This window comes from Bidens hawaiensis, unplaced genomic scaffold, assembly GCF_021521415.1.
Source record: "Bidens hawaiensis isolate Kalapana, Puna unplaced genomic scaffold, B.hawaiensis_p1.1 tig00035869_1, whole genome shotgun sequence".
NCBI classification, from domain to species: Eukaryota; Viridiplantae; Streptophyta; class Magnoliopsida; order Asterales; family Asteraceae; genus Bidens; species Bidens hawaiensis.
Window position 1 is genome coordinate 83804 of NW_027505385.1, and position 17912 is coordinate 101715.

A 17912-nucleotide genomic window follows, 5' to 3' on the forward strand; every position below is an offset into this window, starting at 1 on the left:
ATTTCGATGTTCGAGAAAATTTCCGCATTTATCGAGTAAATTAACTATTATTATATTATTATTTAATTTATTATATATTATATATTTATGACTTTCACATTTTGGCAATTTTGACCCAAAACTTAAACCATTACCTTAGTGTGCTTCCATCCTCAAACACCAGGGACTTAAACTGTAAATTATTATGTTATAATCCATATTATACATCTGGATATTCATTACCCAAACCCGAACCCATATTTGATTACGCGACCCAAATTCAAATATGTTATCTTAACCATAATCTTCGTTCTTTTCGTTGCAATTGATCTCGTGTATATCAAATCTTCGGCCTAATAAACGTCATAAACGTGTTAGTTGATTTCAAATCATTCAACATTATCTGTTTTGAAATTCAAACGTAACCCTAATATCGTTTTCTATATAAACGATCATAAGAAGTCAATTAAAATCACTCACAGCATCTTAAGCTCGTCGCCAGTCGTTCCCCTAAACTTAATTACATAATCGTGTTCATATGATCACTGTTCTTGATCTCCACATCACCGGCCTTGTTCTTCATTATTGCACCTAGCACAGATCGTTAACGAGGTATATAATAGTTGGGTTATGATCGCATTAACGTAATGATCGAAAGCCCTAAGGCTGGAATAATTAACATTGACAGATTTGATTGATTGTTAATCAGAGGGTTCTTAATCAAATCTGGTAATGTCTGAGTTTGTTTATATTAAATCGGTTCTGAGTTATGTCGCACGTCGCTGGCTAGCCCAGCTTGTTAGTTCATATGGATCGCGGGGGACAGGTCGCGGGTTCGAGCCCCTGTCACCCTAAATTTTTAGTATTTTTTGTTTGTTATTCTTTTAAATCAATTAACAAATATATTAATATTAATAATAATTAATTAAAACTATTTTATTAAAAACCGAATTTATTATACTTGTTCTCACGTTTTCGTTCGTGTGTATATGTATATGTATATATAATAATATAAAAACTAATATTTTGACATATAAATATATGTAACAAGTGAACTTCATATATGAATATATTTATATAAAATAAATTGACAAACTAATAAATAAATATATATATATATATATATATATATATATATTTAAATATTTATTTTACTTTTATATTTTAACATACATTATAAAACTAACAATATCTTAATATGTGTTTCACCTTTATTTAAACAAACTAATAATCTTGCATATTATATCTTATTATATATTAATTATGATTATAAAGGGGTATAACATTAACTTAATAATGATTATAATTATTGAGCTTTCATAATCGATCTAGTTCGTTAACTTAAACGTATTCGTATCCTCATTGTTCTTTTTAGGCTTTATCGTCAACGTGTGACTTCCCGCATGCTTAATATTCTCATTCACCTTTTTTCGTCTATTGAGGTGAGTACCACATTCCCCTATTTTACTTCTTTTTTCTACGTTTTGGGGACATATGCGTAAATTGTATTTCTCATATATACTTATACACAACTGCGACTATTGTCTTATGTGTTAACAACTTATACTTTACTTGTTTATGTGCTTATATGCTTTCGCATTCGGAGAGGTCCAACATAATCTCAGAATAGTATAATCATACGCCAGTCGTTATAGCGCTTTGTGCTTCTCGAAATCTCAGTTATACTTGCTCATTTGGTTAATTTGTTATTCTCATATGACTTGTTGCAAATACTTATTTTCTTTATGAACATTTAAACTGGTGTGTTGACCACTCAACCTTGTGTTGACAAAACCATTCTATTTTCAACGCATATGCATGTAGTCGTTTGATGTGAAGTACAAGATCACTTAAGGATTTATGCTAGAAGAAAACTTAATGAGACATATTGTTATTGATTGATATATGTACTTGTTGATGCGTGTTTAATGAATGCCCTTTTTAAATAACTTACAAATAAGCTTTAAATTTATAAACGAAAATCCTAACGAATCCACACACAACCGGCAAGTGTACCGATCACTAATAGTATAGACCTAAGGAAGTCCGAGTGTCAAACACAAGGACACGTGAAAACGTACTTAATACTTAACCCTAAACAAGACTCGCCTAAGAATAATATATTTTAAATGATTTTTAATTATTAACTATTTAATCTAACTTACTTTAACTAACTTAATTGACTAAACTTAACAAAACTAGACGAAAGTTTGAGAATAAGATTTATCAATGGAGAAAATGCCTACCTAGGTAAGAATCCTATTGAAGGTATAATAAACTAATGGATTGTAGAATCTCACAACACCGGTATCTAAGGATGACACAACTAAGGTTCACTCAAGAAAGCTAGATCACCCCTCGGTCTCACTAACAAACCCTAACCTACACTTAGTTGATTTTAAGAACTAACCGGGTAACGAATTGTTAAAGTGCTCTAATGTCGACTCTCCTCTCGGTCTTACCGACACACTACCCTAATGAAGACGAATACTACGCAACCAAGTATTGAGGAACAATTTAGTTTAACTTAAACTAGGTCAACTAATCGCTCACAAACCCAAACCCGACAAGAACCGAACCCGCTCTCGCGCGTTCCTAATCCTTAAAAGTAAAAGCTATGAGACAACCCTACTTCCTATCACCTCTCGGTCTCTAAGAAGGTGCCTACCCGCTGATTTTAACTAATTAATATACCCACTTAAACCCTACGGTTGATCACCCCGCAAACAATGTAAAGAGTTCAAACAAGCTAAAATTAACCAAAACCGATTCAATCAATCAAAGCAAGAGGTAACTGATTATTATTAATCAAAACACAGCCACTAAGCACAGCCTAATTTAATGTTAAACCAAACTTTTCATTAACAATTCAAGTCACGATCATCAACAATCCAATTTACTTACTAAAACCTAACAATAATCATCTAACCTAGGTAGAACTAACTACTTTAGCCTGACATAAACTTTGGACAGCAGCTAATACTTAAGTTAAACATCATAAACATCAATATAAACATAAATAAACTCATTCAAGATTCAATAACAATCAAACACAAGTCAATCTTCAAGTTACTTGCAAAACAATCCAAAGTAAAAGATCAAATTAACTAGTTAAGTATCTTGAACAAAAACACAAAGTTTATGAGTGATTACTTAATGATTATGGCTGAGTTTATGGATGTATATTGCCCCTAGCTGTTGTATACAACTGTCCTTGGTCTTCTTCTTCTTCTCCCAGCCGCCTCCTAGCCGCCACGCACGTTTTTCTTTCTTTCCCTTCCTGCTGGAATTCCGATCGGAATAGGTCTTCCAAGTTGGGGTTTTCTTTTTTTTTATTTAATTAATATAATATGCATGTAAGGCTTCTAACTTGTGGGCTTGGGTCGGGCCTTGAGTTGTAATATTAAAAGTTGATCAAATAAGCCCCCGGAGTCTCCAAACTTTACTTTTTTTTCCTTAAAACACAAAACTACAAGTAATCAATCCAACTTTGTAAAATTAAGCAAAAACAATCCAAAACTCTTAATAATTAAACTAATAAGCAATTAAAACATGATAAAACGATAAGGAAAGTAAGTGTGTTTTACAACACATCAAACATCCCCACACTTAAGTCTTTTTTGTCCGTGAAAAAGTAATCTACACAGGATCATAACCAAGTGAAAAACAACAAACTCTCAGATTATTATCATTCAAAGCACAAGAAACAGCCTGACATATTGACCGCGATTGCTGATATTGTTGTCCACTTAAACCCAGCCACCAGCTAATCAATCCCCCCTTTTGCATTAAACTTTTTAAGTCCAAAAATTAAGGCTACACTTACCCCATCTTAGACAAAGAGAGCTAGAAGACTAGAGTCGAAGCAAACTGGTTCGACAAATCACCATAAGCCAAGGACTCGTTGATAGTACTAATTAGATGCACTCGGTGAAATTTGGATAGATGAATGGTCATGTGGAGGTCGTACTAGCTATTCCTAAATATTATTGGACTTTGTCCTATAAATTCTTAATTTCATATTTATTGACTAAGAACCTTCGAGCCCCAATAGTGTATCCTCAGAGTCACTATCCCCAAGGTAACACGTAAACTCTAAGTCCCGTCTAGTATGTGCATCTTTGGCCTCGTTTTCTAACTTTAAACAATGCTTCATCGGCATTTTACAATACATAACTTTCTTCACAAGCATTTTGCTTTTCTTGAACAACTTATAATACAATACATAACAAACTTTCAAAACATACTTTTTTTTCAATCTTTTATATCACCCTAAAATATATAACTAATTCTAAGCTCGTAAAAAGATGGACATGTGGTGTGTGCTGGTTTGAGTGCATTTAATTCTTACCATCTCAAAGTTTCAGATTATGGTAATCCTCCCTAAGTATCGAAATTCGGTTTCACCGTTTTTAAATTATTATATATAAAAAAACATGCTAAAGATGACTATCAAAGCTAGTTGGGCCTACCGACACATCCCAAATCAGATATGCAAACCATCCATTCTTTAATTATTATATTATTTATTTCAAAAGTTCCGAGAGTTCGTTAGCACATTGGTAATAATATCATCCCCTGCTTAACGTAGAACAAAAAAAATTTTCAAGGGACATTTTTCTTTAATTTTTTTTTTATATTCAGTCACCCCAGCCACTTTCAGTTTTCGGGTGAATGGCTATCCCATACATCTACATGTAGAAAACAGGACCAAACATATATAAGTATATGTCCCTCGAACTTAAGTAACCGACATAATTTTCAGCAAAAGAATAAAACAATTTTTTATTATTTTAATTTTTAAAATTTTTTTTCTACAACTAAGATAAATAAATTCTCATCCCCACAAGTAGAACGAAATCGTCCTCGATGAGAACAAGGAAAAGAAATAAAATAAAATTAAAACTTAAAATAGCAAAATGTAAAATAGAGAACGGGTTACTCCCCTGGTTTATATGCAGATTCTTCATCAGTTGTGTATCAATCAAACGACCGTATAGCATTTCATTCGCGGCCGCAACCTCAGGTGAACCAGTTCCAAAACGCCATCAGAGCTACCATGCGCATAATAATACCTGCAATAACTCAAACTCGCTCGCATAATAAGTAATCAATCCAACTTTGTAAAATTAAGCAAAAACAATCCAAAACTCTTAATAATTAAACTAATAAGAAATTAAAACATGATAAAACGATAAGGAAAGTAAGTGTGTTTTACAACACATCACTTGTGTATTTGGATTTTGTATGGATAATTGTTGTTTGGAAATTTATTTAATAGACATCCGACACTTTTAATAATGCATGATAGTAACCTTTGAAAAGCTGTGAGCAATCAGTTCACGCCCCGGCATTTCTGCCGTAGGTTGGGGTGTGACATCTTTCCCGACAAACTTCCTGGAATCCTTCCCGATCATGAAGTGGAGTTTAGGATCGAGATTTTGCCCGGTAATGCGCCAATCTCCAAAGCCCCGTATCGTCTAGCTCCAACTGAAATTAAAGAATTAAAGAATTAGAACTGAGAAGTTGTAAGCCAAATTCTCGAAATGCGAATTCTGGATACACGAAGTGCAATTTCTTGGCCACATCATAAACGTAAATGGTATTCAAGTGGATCCCGCTAAGATTGAAACTATCTCTAAGTGGGAGATCCCAAAGTCGCCAACCGAGATCCGAAGTTTCTTAGGTTTGGCTGGCTATTATCGTAGGTTTATAGAAAACTTCTCTCGTATGGCCGTTCCCCTAACCTCGTTGACTCGTAAAAACATCAAGTATGAATGGGGAACCAAACAACAAGAGGCGTTCGAAATACTTAAACAAAAACTCACCCAAGCACCTATACTGGCTTTGCCAGAAGGTACCGAGGATTTTGTTGCCTTTAGTGACACGTCTCATTCTGGTTTAGGATGCGTACTAATGCAACATAAGAAAGTGATCGCTTACGCCTCTCGTCAACTCAAGGTGCACGAAAAAACTACACAACTCATGATCTAGAGTTAGGCGCCATAATATTTGCTTTAAAGATATGGAGGCACTATCTCTATGGAGTAAGATTATCGTGTATACCGACCATAAAAGTTTGAAACACATATTCGAGCAAAAATAACTTAACATACGCCAAAGTTACTGGATGGAAACACTGAATGACTACGACTGTGAGATCTTCTATTACGAGGTAAAGCCAACATTGTGGCCGACGCCTTGAGTCATAAAGAACATAAAAAGGCTAAAAGAGTCTGAGCGTTAAGATTAGAACTCCAAGTTGATCTCATCGAACAAATCAAATCCGCTCAACTCCAAGCGATCAATGAAAACAAGATCTCCGACGAAAAACGTAACGGCACCATTGACTCGCTAGTCAAGGGTGACGATGGTATACTTAGAATGGGAAACCGAATTTGGGTACCAATCATTGGGAACTTGTGTGAAAAGATCATGAATGAATCTCACAAGTCCAAATACATGATGCACCCCGGTAGTGATGAGATGTACCAAAATCATAAGCCGAACTACCAGTGGAATGGAATTAAAAAGGACATCGCTTTGCATGTTGTGAAATGTCTAACATGTTTGAAAGTCAAGGCTGAACACCAAAAGCCCTTGGGATTGCTTCAGCAACCCGAACTTCCCATTTGGAAATGGGAGTTAATAACAATGTACTTTATCACGAAACTCCCGAAAACAACTTATCAACATAATGCCATTTGGGTTATAATCGATAGGTTAACAAAATCCGCACATTTTTATACCCATCAACGAGTCATACTCGATGGATAGATTAGCGCGTATCTATGTGAACAACATCGTTACTTTGTATGGAGTACCGATGTCTATAATTTCTGATCAAGACAGCTGATTCACGTCTCATTTCTGGAAGAGCTTCCAACAAGCATTAGGCACAAAATTAAACCTTAGCACCGCATATCAACCACAAACTGATGGTCAAAGCGAAAGGACAATTCAAAGGCTTGAAGATATGCCCCGTGCTTGCGTGATAGACTTAGGTGGAAGTTGGGACGACCATCTACCCCTAATGGAATTCTCGTATAACAATAACTATCACACGAGTATACAAGCCGCATTGTTCAAATCATTGTATGGGCGAAAATATAGAACGCCCGTGTGCTGGTCTGAAACCGGATATAATCAATTGTCTGGACCGGAGATAGCCAAAGAAACCACCGACAAAATCTTACAAATCCAAGAACGACTTAAGACGACACGTGATCTCTAAAAGAGTTACGCACCCCTTCATAAGCCGTTAGAATTCAACGTCGGTGATAAAGTTCTTTTGAAAGTTTCGCCATGGAAAGGCGTCGTTCGCTTCGGCAAGAAAGGAAAGTTAAGTCCTCGATTTGTTCGACCTTTCGAGGTACTTGAACGAATTGGTACTGTTGCATACCGCTTGCGACTACCTGAGGAAATGAACGGGATACACGATGTATTCCATGTCTCTAATATGCGCAAATTTCCAGCTGACGAATCTTTGTCTATGCCCTTAAAAGACGTTGAAATGAATGAAAATTTAAAATTCGTAGAACGACCAATTCATATCGAAGATTCTAAAACAAAGAAATTAAAGAGACGAACATTGAAAATTGTGAAAGTAAAGTGGGACTCACGAAGAGGCCCCGAACACACTTGGGAACTTGAATCCGAAATGAAGAAAAAATACCCCCACTTGTTCTAAAAAGCAAATCTCGAGGACGAGATTTATTCCAAGGTGGGGAGGATGTAACATCGTGAAAGTTTCGGATCAAAAATGCCAAGTTTTAAAAGTTAAAAGATCAAAAATGACAAATTCTAAATTCTAGGGTTTAAATGAAAAATCTGATTTCCGGACCCATCGCGATACGCAATGGATAAGAAGGAAAACCCATCGCGTATTGCGATGGGTTGTCTGACAGGCGTGACACGTGGCCTGCCACGTGTCCACGCGTGGCACAACGCCCGCCACGTGCATCAACTCTGCCACGTGTCGCCACATGGCAATACTATAGGTCAAGTCACCGGTCTACGTCGTGATACGCGACGGGTGACCAAGGGGACCATCGCGTATCGCTATGGGACCCCTGATCAGCCTATAAATTGAAGGCTTGGGCTCTCTCACTCTTCACACCAATCCACAGCTCCTTTCTCTATCTAAAATATACTCTCTCTCACTACCTCTAAGTACGTGCAAATTTTCCTCGAATTCCGTGGCCGATTTCTCGTATTTCGTGCCACTAAACCATCAATACTGAAGTATCGACGATGTTATCTCTAAGTTTGAGCCATCATGAGACGACCCGACGATCCTCTTGAAGTACGTGCCAAGAAGAGACGAAGAATGGGTTTGCCTCGATAAACGTGTCAAAGAAGGTGTTGATAAAAAAACTTTGGAAAACGAAGCGGCGTCGAAGTGTTGCTCGATAGTGTAGGGTTTTTATAAGCCAACCAAGGTAGGCATAATGCCCGAATAAAATAATAATAAATTATTAAAAGGTTTAAAACCCTAAGTCGAGGATATACTCGATACCTCGATAACAAAAGAAATCATAACAAAGAAAAGAAAAGAAAGAAAAGTGATTATTATATAATTCTTTGTTATAAATATTATTTAAGTTTAATATAATTATTCTTAGATATTAAGTAAAAGAAAGAATACGTTTCTTAAAGAAGAAGAAACGTATGGTTTTAAAAAAAAGTAAAATAAGTTAAACTAGAGGTTTATCTTATAAAAGAAAAGTAAATAAGTTAAATGAAAGAGTTTTAACTTATAAAAGAGAGAAATAAAAAGAATACTTTTTAACTAAAGGTTTTAAAGTAAAGAAAAGAAAATATAATCGAGGTAACGATTATAAAAGAGACTAGACGTCTTAAGCCGGATTAAAGATCCGACTAACAAAAGGTTATGCTCGTATATAGGTGCGAGATAGCAAAGAAAAGGGAAATACCCTCGGACAGTGTATTGAAGCTGATCCAAAAGAAAAGGTGAATGCGTCAAACTTTATAAACTTGTTTAATCGAGTCAAAAATAAATAAAAAGAATTACATGGGACTATGTGTCTCTAAAATGTTATAAACAAAAGTAATCGCTAGCCTTCAGGCTGTCGTGTACGTTTGTTTGGATCCTTACATAAGTGGTAAAAAGTCGGTTGGCACACCGCACCACACTTGGTCATGACATCCGCCACGATGGGGCGTCCGAGTGAGACTGGCCATGTGTATACGTATGTTACCTAAGTAATGTCGAACGTTGCGGTGTCTTGTGTGAGACTTAAGTTTATAATTGTGTTTGTTTTAAAGCTTGATTATTCCTAAGCCACGATGGGCCGGACTTAAGTTATGTCTCGAGGGGTAATCAAGTAAAAAAAAATATTTTAGCGTCAGCATATTCACCAGCATGTGTTGCCGACGTATTTTTAAACATTTTGCAGGTAATTAAGAGTAGGAGCTTGGAGGCTCGAAGTGCATAAGATATCCGATGGCTCAGATCTTTTGTTAAATATTAAAAATATAAATGGTGGTTTTGTAATTAAACAAGTAATCCTTGTAAAACATTAATGGGTGTTTTATAAATCCCATCTTTTGTTAAATTTATAATATTTTAAATCCACATAAATATAACTTCCGTTTTACAACTTATGAACTCACCAACCTCGTGTTGACCCATGAGTATTTATGTTTGCCCAGGTTGCTAGATTTGCTAAGGAGCGGGTTGCATTGCATATGTTAGGAGTCACAATTGTCGCATGAATTTTTATTTCACATTGTTTACATTTGATGGATTGCGCATGTTTGAGCACGGGGTTTATTATTTTAAACCATTTACTTTACGCTTCCGCAAAACTTAAAACTGTATGGTTTGGCTTTTGTTTTCATGATTGAGACTTAAAAATATTTTGAAAATTTGAATTGGATGTTTGGTATAACAAATAAGCTAGATCCTGATGTCACACGTCTCGCGGTAAAACTCCATTAGTCGAAATTTAAGGGTGTGACAGTATTTTAGAGACAATACTCTGACCTGAACCCTAGCCGGGTATTGCCAATACCCGGTTAAACCTAAACCCGGTTCTATACCCGGAACCGGATATTTGAAAAACCCGATTTGTGCATCTCTAACTCACGGAATGATAAGGGAGCATGCTTGATTTTATGTGGCTCTCAGATAGGCGGGATAGCGTTCCATGATACCGAACTCACACCACATCCACCCTTAAAAATGGAAGGTTTTAGTAACTAATAAATAAAAGATGAAGGAGATGTTAGTGCTAAATGCCTAACTCATTTCATGTTTGCTACATTCACATTAATTTAAAACAATGCAGTATCCACCTGTCAAAACCCATTCCAACCTAAACTAAAATAACATTCAAACCTATTCTAACCCATTACATGTTTTTGCAAGGTATAAGTTCCGATGAGACGTCGTTATAAACTAGGATCAGATGCAACATACAGAAAACAAAGCATGGAAGAAAAGCTATCAAAGCTCGATTCAAACATTAATTAAAGCATCTGCCCCCCGACCACGTTCAAAAACACATGCACAAGTTTCGTATGCAACTACAAACCATCATCTAAACCATTTAAAAGAAAATAAAGCCAAATTACTTTACGTACTACCACTATTTGGCAAATAGAAATGGACCTCCGCTTGAAAACGGTTTATTGGTCTAGATATATATGACTGTAACTGATCATGAGACCGTTCGACCGTAACTCATAGAAGCAATGTACAAATTCTTTGCCCACTTTTCCTGCACAACAAAACCACAAAGTTATTACAAATCAAGCATTATACATTAGACCAACTTATTATTGAGAGAGAGAGAACAAGTTAACCTTAACATGTGTACTAGGAAAACCTGAAGTCCGCAGTGTTTCCTGAGTCTCATCTGTGGGTTTTCTTCTTGGTACACTAAGAACAAAAGCAGATTGGTCCCATGTAGCTGCAGTTGCCGTTATCCGATACCCGGCTTCCCATCTTTTATGAATGCCTTCACTTGGATACAAAAAGTCTAGTTCCACAACCTGATAATAACAATAACAATAACAATAATGGAGTAATTTCATATATACCCCTACAAAACTAAAAATATCATTATGCCCTAACAAAGTAGTTAAAATATCATATATCCCTAATTCATTAAAAACAAATTTAAAATTATCATTTAACCCTTATTTTTCTAAACTTCATATTTTCATAACCCATCTTTAACTTGAAATTTTATTATTTTTTCATTTTTGGCTAATACATTTTTAACCCATTTTAACTTGTTTTAGACATGATTTGGGATGAGAGGATTAGACATGATTTGCTAGACTTAAACCTCTCCGAGGACATGGTCGAGGATAGGAATTCTTGGAGGCGTAGAATTAAAGTTAATGATTTTTAGAGAGAAAGGAATACCTTAGGGGCATCTCTTTACCTTACTTTTGGTCAATACACCATTATGTTATTTTCTTTTCATATATTATATATTTTTATAAATATATTTTTATAAATAGATAAAAATATATAATATATGAAATATAGTATTTATGTATTAGTAATTATTAAAATACATATGTATTTTAGAGCCGATGGTCTCTCTGGAAGCCACCTCTCTATCCCATTGGATAGAGGTACGGTGTGCCTACATCCCACCCTCCCCAGACCCTACTTGTAGCTTTGTTATTTGGTGGGATTCCACTGGGTATGAATGATATGATTTATTTTAACTTGTTTTAATTTTTACCAGTAAACAATAGTTTCACAAAATATTAGATCTTTATCATTCGATTATCATGTAATTATACCTCGTTCAATTGTCAATGTTGATCAAAATCAAAATAAAAAATAGGATTTAAACAAATATAATGGAAAAGGTAGAATGGCCATCAAGTAAAAATTCATTAATGTTGCGTATATATTTCAAGTTTATAAGGATATAAATGAAATTAATCCAAATACAATTCTAAATTTATGATCCAAACAGCAAATAGGCACCTGTTCAGAGAATCCAGCACCACGAGACATAACAATGGCCCATTTATTTCCTGCAGTTCCCATAGCAGTGACATGGAACCCTTCTTTCCATTTTTTATTTATCCACTTGAACGGAAATGATTCACTAACTTTATATGACTGTTGAAGATACGGGGTACCTACGTTTCAGGACAGACATATGATTCAACACTGTAAGGTAACATATATAAGCGAATATATAATCACGCTTACCCTTTGACATTACAACCAAAGAGCTCCCGTTGTTGGAACCTGCTATTGCACTGATATAATAATTCTTATCCCACTGTTCCATAATCCAATCCTTTAATTTAATAACACACAGACAAACAAAACGCTTAGTTGTCTTCTCAAGTATGTAAATAAAATATAAAGCACATAATTATAAGTAACAAATGAGATGAAGAACCTTGTTAAGAAATACAGGAGAGAGTTGGTAAACTTGAGAGGTGTATCCGGTGCCTGCATCCATGATAATAGCCCATAGGTTTGAGCAAGAAGCCACACTGCTGATGAGTAATCCGTCTTCATTTCCTTTTTGAATATGCTGAGCAAGTCTCACTTCTGACACGTTATAGTGATATCTACAACACAACATAGGAAGCATATTCATGTGAGAGATGGAATACATGTAAAATATAAAAACCTTTTACTTCAGTAGAAAAACAATTACCAATTGATGTATAAACATGACCACAATATTGTATTATTGCAATAACAATCTATAAATAAGGAAAACGGAGAAGGTGCTACTAGGGGTATAAGCAAGCCGAGCCTAAAGTCAGATCAATTAAGTTGCAGAAAACTCAAGCTTCAGCTTGGCTCGTTTCGAGCACTATTTCTATAAGCTCGAGCTCAGCCCATGAGTAGTGTATCAACTTTCAAGCTCGAACTCAGCTCGTTTATTATTTACTAATTAATAATTTATATAAATACACACACACATATATAACCTAATATATACTATTTAGTTATTCTTTTCATAAATTCATGTCGAATATTTAATAAATTTATATTTATTATACTCCCTCCGTCCCATTTTAAATGTCCATTTTTCCATTTTTGATTGTCCCAATTTAAATGTCATTTCCATACATATAAATTCAATTTCCAATTGTGCCCTTACTATTAAATGTCATTTTTTAGCCAAGGAAGAAAAATGGTTTTTAGCCATAATAACTTGTACATTATTGTCATTTTACAGCTCATAAAATAAAATGATCAAACATTTCTTAATTTGTGTGTTTTGGGTCCCATGACGTTTAAATGGGACGGAGGGAGTATTAAATAAAAAACCATTTAACTAATTGGCTAGTTTAGGCGCTCGCAAGCTGACTCGAGCTTCGATAACTGAAGCTCAGGCTTGGACTCGTTTATTATACAAGCTTCCTTTTAGGCTTGAGCTCGTTTAAGCTCAGCTTGATTCGAGCTTTTTGTGAACCGATCTTGAGTAACTCATTTACAACCTTGTATGCTATGTACGCAAAATAAACGAACTTTGTGGGTGGCAATTGCCAGACCTAATTCCCATATATCATTTAAGTTTTTCACCCAATAAATCAAATGCAAACACACCAGTAAAAATTTTAAAGGAAAAAAATTATGTAATGCAGTACCTCTGCTTCATTGGGCGGCGAGCATTATATACACTTATCCACTGCGTTGCAGGCATCCCCATGCGTATCTTCTTCTTCGGTTGTTCATCATCTTCTTGCTCCATTGTCAATCTTCCCCGCTTGTGTCCAATGAGCTAACAGATTATACAAAAATCATGTCAGAAACAGAACAATTGAGTTCATAATACATTTTAGGTTCAAATGTCATATAACATAAGCAACAAATTTTGACACATATATAGTTAAATACCTTCTGAGCACCGTCAGTGTTAATCGGTCTAATATCCGGATTGGGACCAACAATCCCATCGAAAAGGGAAACATATTTTGCATAATCAGGTTCCTCATCAAACTTCAGATTTACAACATATTCAACAAAATTCCGAAACGGGACAGGACAGAAGCTGCAAAGCGTCTCGGGAGAAGTCGCCATCTTCTTCTTGCACACAAGGAATCCTTTATTCTCACCCTACACATTTTAAACCACCATCTAAATGCACCAAATAGCTATAAATAAAAACACACTACCGCACGCAGACAGGCCAGTAAACTAACTGAATGAACAAAAATGAAGCATGTTCTTGTCCGTTTGTTTAATTATAACTGAACAACTGATTGATCCCAAACAATTAAACAAACAAAATTTTCTTGTTTGTGTTTGTTTATTAAGAAAATTAACATGTCCGTGCCCATTTATTTTCGTTCATTACATAACATTATAAACAAATGGTTCACATATATACACAAACGAACATAACCAACTAAAAGTATGTGTGAGCAGCAATGTGTTGTGCCCAAAAAGTTGTTAAAACTAAAGTAAATTGTAATGGGCTGAAAAAAATTATCTTAGAATACTAACAATGCAGACGAACCAGCTTAAATAAACGTAAAATAACGAATATAAATGAACATAAACGAACTTGAATAAACGGATGTTCACGAGCATCAATGAACGAACAAAACATGTATCGATGTTAGTTCTATTAACTAAATGAACAAAAGAGTTGTTCATTTTTGTTCGTTTATTATATAAACAAACATAAACAAACTTCCTGCCAAACGATTCACTAAATATTCGGTTTGTCTACAGGCCTACACGCAGACATGTATTTGAAAACTATTCAAAATTGATAACCAACCTGAAATCCTTGCCATGGTAACCGACCACGAAGAAGAAATACAAGTGTATAAGCAAGGGATTCCAAATCATCCCTCCGACTTCCTGTTCTACCAAGATGAGCATGTACACTCGCATACCGAACCGTGCCCCTTCAAGATAATAATATTAATATCAACACAAAAATAATTATTATTTATTAACGAAAAACCTACATAATAACATCATCAACATACCTAAACACATCTGGCCGTTGATCATATTCAATGTGCAATCCAGATGATGAATCTCGCCACCTGGTGGCTGCACAAATAAAGCACATGTTTTAGAAGCATTGTATATTATGATGTAAGAAAACTCAAAAAGAACAATTTAGAATATACCTAAACCGAGATCAACAAGAAACAGTTTCTTCTCATCTGATGTTCCTGGAGAACCAAGTAAGAAATTCTCAGGTTTAACATCACCATGTACATACCTGAAAAATCACCAGTATTACATTATATACCATGTGTATATAATATCACAAATAACTCAGAAAACAGTTAATTAAAGCTACCCTCTGGAATGAATCTTCTCTAATATGGATATGGCTTCTATAGCTATGCATGCAACCATTTCAATTGACATCCTAAACATGAAAAACAGATAAAAATTAGTTAAATGTTGTTTGCCTGTGTTGCACTTGAGCCGCTATGAAATTGGACTTACGTGTGTGAGTTGTTATTCCAGACATCCCATAAGCTAGGGCCAAGCATATCCATGACCTTCAACCGTCATCAACATTAGCTACTATTCACTTAAATATAAATACATATACAAAAGCACAATAGACAAAAGCGTACCATTATGTAGTAATCACCCTGCCTGCCTTTAAAATGTATACGTGGCACGCCATGACTTCCACCAAGAACACTGAAAAACACCAATCAAACAATTATCATAGGAGAATGTCAAAATATGAGTAACAGATGAAAAGGCTTACTTGTAAACCTGCCATTCGTATGGTGGTCCATAGTTACATCCTTTGCTGCTTCTGTGTTCAAACTTCAATGCAACCTATAAAATCATAGATGATAGATTAGATGACATTCATATCCCGACAGCATGCAACCAAAATACCATGCGATACCTCTACAGCTCCAGAACCAGTTCTTTCATGAGGAACAGAGGCGTTAATACGGCGTCCAACATATACTTGCCCAAATCCACCCTTTCCAAGTTTCCTCTCAATCTTATATGCTGGCGATCCACCAACCTGGACCTGTATTTAGTGAAAAACTGATTAAGTATATGATAAAATCAAGTGCTAAAATTTAATAATCACACAAACAAACAACCTTTTTTTCACTAATTAACAAGTTAAGCATATCGCACCAATACATAGACTTAACAATATTTTTACCAAAGAGAACACACCCACAATTCCTAGAGCAAACTACAAGTACATGAAAAAACAGATAGTATATTAAAATAGTGAAACAAGAGGGCATTGAATTGAATATTAGTATTAGTAAGTAAAAACCTCCTAATCCCAGATGAAAGACAAACTTATATAAAGTATTATACCTTTTCAGGGAGAGGAGCGGTGGAGGGTTCATCTTCAGGAGCGAAAGCCTTATCGGCGGTGGGGCCAGCGCTATCGTACTCATCATCATCCATATTATTATTATTATTATTATTCTTTATCTCTGGTGGTGATGGTTGTTGTTGTTTTACAGTAGTAGTAGCATTCTTCTTCTTATTATTGTTATTATTATTATTCTTGTGTTGTGGTTTGGGTTCGGTTGTATCATCAGCAACAGCAACAGCAACAGCAACAATTGGTTGTGGTGTTCTGTGACGCAATTGAGGCATTATCCATCAATTCAATTCAAATGTAAGAAATTCACTCAAAGGAACAACAATTCTGAGGGAGAAAATGTCGAAAAATTAGGGTTTTGGCGTCGAGATTTGAGGGGTGTTTTATGTTATGTTATGTTTACGGTGTGTGTGGCGGTGTATTCTTCTTATAGATATAGAAATTTCCAGAACAAACCAAACCAAAGGGAGGAGGTGTCTTGAAGGAAGGCATTCATTTGCAATTCCACCACTATACCTTATTTTATTATTATTACTGTACTCGGTAAAATAACATGTCACTAAAGATAATCAATTAAAACATTCATTTAACTTGACATAATACGTCTTTATCGTTTAGTATCAAACTGTTATAAATTTACATTGTTTCTAGCTTCAAACTTAAAAATTACAATAATTTAATTTAAACTGAACCACCAAAAGACATTAACAAAATAACTAACCATGTTCTTTGATATTAAAACATCGTCAAAGTTTTCAAAAATTATGCCAACATAAACTCCCATTTCCTAAACACCTGAAAATTTTTAAAAATAACAGAATATTCAATTAAATATAAACATAACATAACAACATGTTTAATAATTACTAACATATAAACATTAATAAAGTTATATACAACCAACAAATCTAAAGTTCATATATATACTTATTAGGAAGTCTAAAAAGATGTTGACAATATACTACATTTGTTAAATCTATCAACAATATCTAAAGCATTTAAAAATTACCTTCTACTTCATCATCGGACAACAAACTTTCTGGATAATCATCATAATCACTTTCATAGTTTGCATAATCGGTTAACTATTTAACCTTCAAATAAAAAGTCGTTTATGAACAAACGGCTAACATTGGATCCAAAAGAATTGGACACATACATTTTCTCTACAAAAATTAATATTATTGAATAAAAAATCTGTTTAACATGATATATTTAAACCTCAATTATTTTTAAAACAATAGACATACTTACCTTTACCATTAGACCCGGTGTAATAGTTAACCCTACCAAACTACAGTACAATAATGGCCTGCGCTTCATCAAAATGATCAACGACATACTTAGAAAGCTCAAATGCATAATGATCCCATAGTGTAAGATACACACAATTGCCACTGAAATAAGAGAAGTGTTAAATACAGTATAAAGTATATTAACTAAATTATGTCACCAAATGGTAGTGAAAATAGTCGTACCTTAAATCACATAACTCCATGGTACGCTTGTTTTTGTCTTTGACGTTTGAAACATTGCTCTTGAAGACATGAACGACGTGACCAATGATATCTAACAGAAACAAAATAAAAAAAAAGTAAGTAACAGATCTATTGGAAATCTTAG

At 34.7% G+C, this 17912-nt stretch overlaps 1 protein-coding gene across 1 annotated transcript; it reads right to left on the reverse strand.

Moving 5' to 3' along the window:
- Window positions 1–10499: 10499 nt before the first annotated feature.
- On the reverse strand, window positions 10500–16511 carry LOC143612864 (casein kinase 1-like protein HD16). The gene is made up of 16 exons (XM_077086737.1): window positions 16277–16511; window positions 15840–15971; window positions 15693–15766; window positions 15553–15622; window positions 15419–15474; window positions 15267–15338; window positions 15091–15185; window positions 14944–15010; window positions 14730–14859; window positions 13841–14059; window positions 13591–13724; window positions 12384–12558; window positions 12188–12278; window positions 11957–12114; window positions 10810–10998; window positions 10500–10724 (listed from the first exon to the last, which is right to left on the reverse strand). Exons 1-16 carry the CDS (start codon window positions 16367–16369, stop codon window positions 10665–10667), a joined length of 1815 nt encoding a protein of 604 aa, XP_076942852.1. The 5' UTR covers window positions 16370–16511; the 3' UTR covers window positions 10500–10664.
- Window positions 16512–17912: the final 1401 nt, after the last annotated feature.

Excerpts from the sequence above, each read along its gene's own strand:
- LOC143612864 (XM_077086737.1), bottom strand. The coding sequence starts at position 16,369 with ATGGATGATGATGAGTACGATAGCGCTGGCCCCACCGCCGATAAGGCT. Across the intron at positions 15,767-15,839 it reads CTGGTTCTGGAGCTGTAGAG|GTTGCATTGAAGTTTGAACA; the intron begins GTATCGCATGGT and ends ATGATTTTATAG. Across the intron at positions 14,060-14,729 it reads TACCATGGCAAGGATTTCAG|GGTGAGAATAAAGGATTCCT; the intron begins GTTGGTTATCAA and ends TAAAATGTGTAG.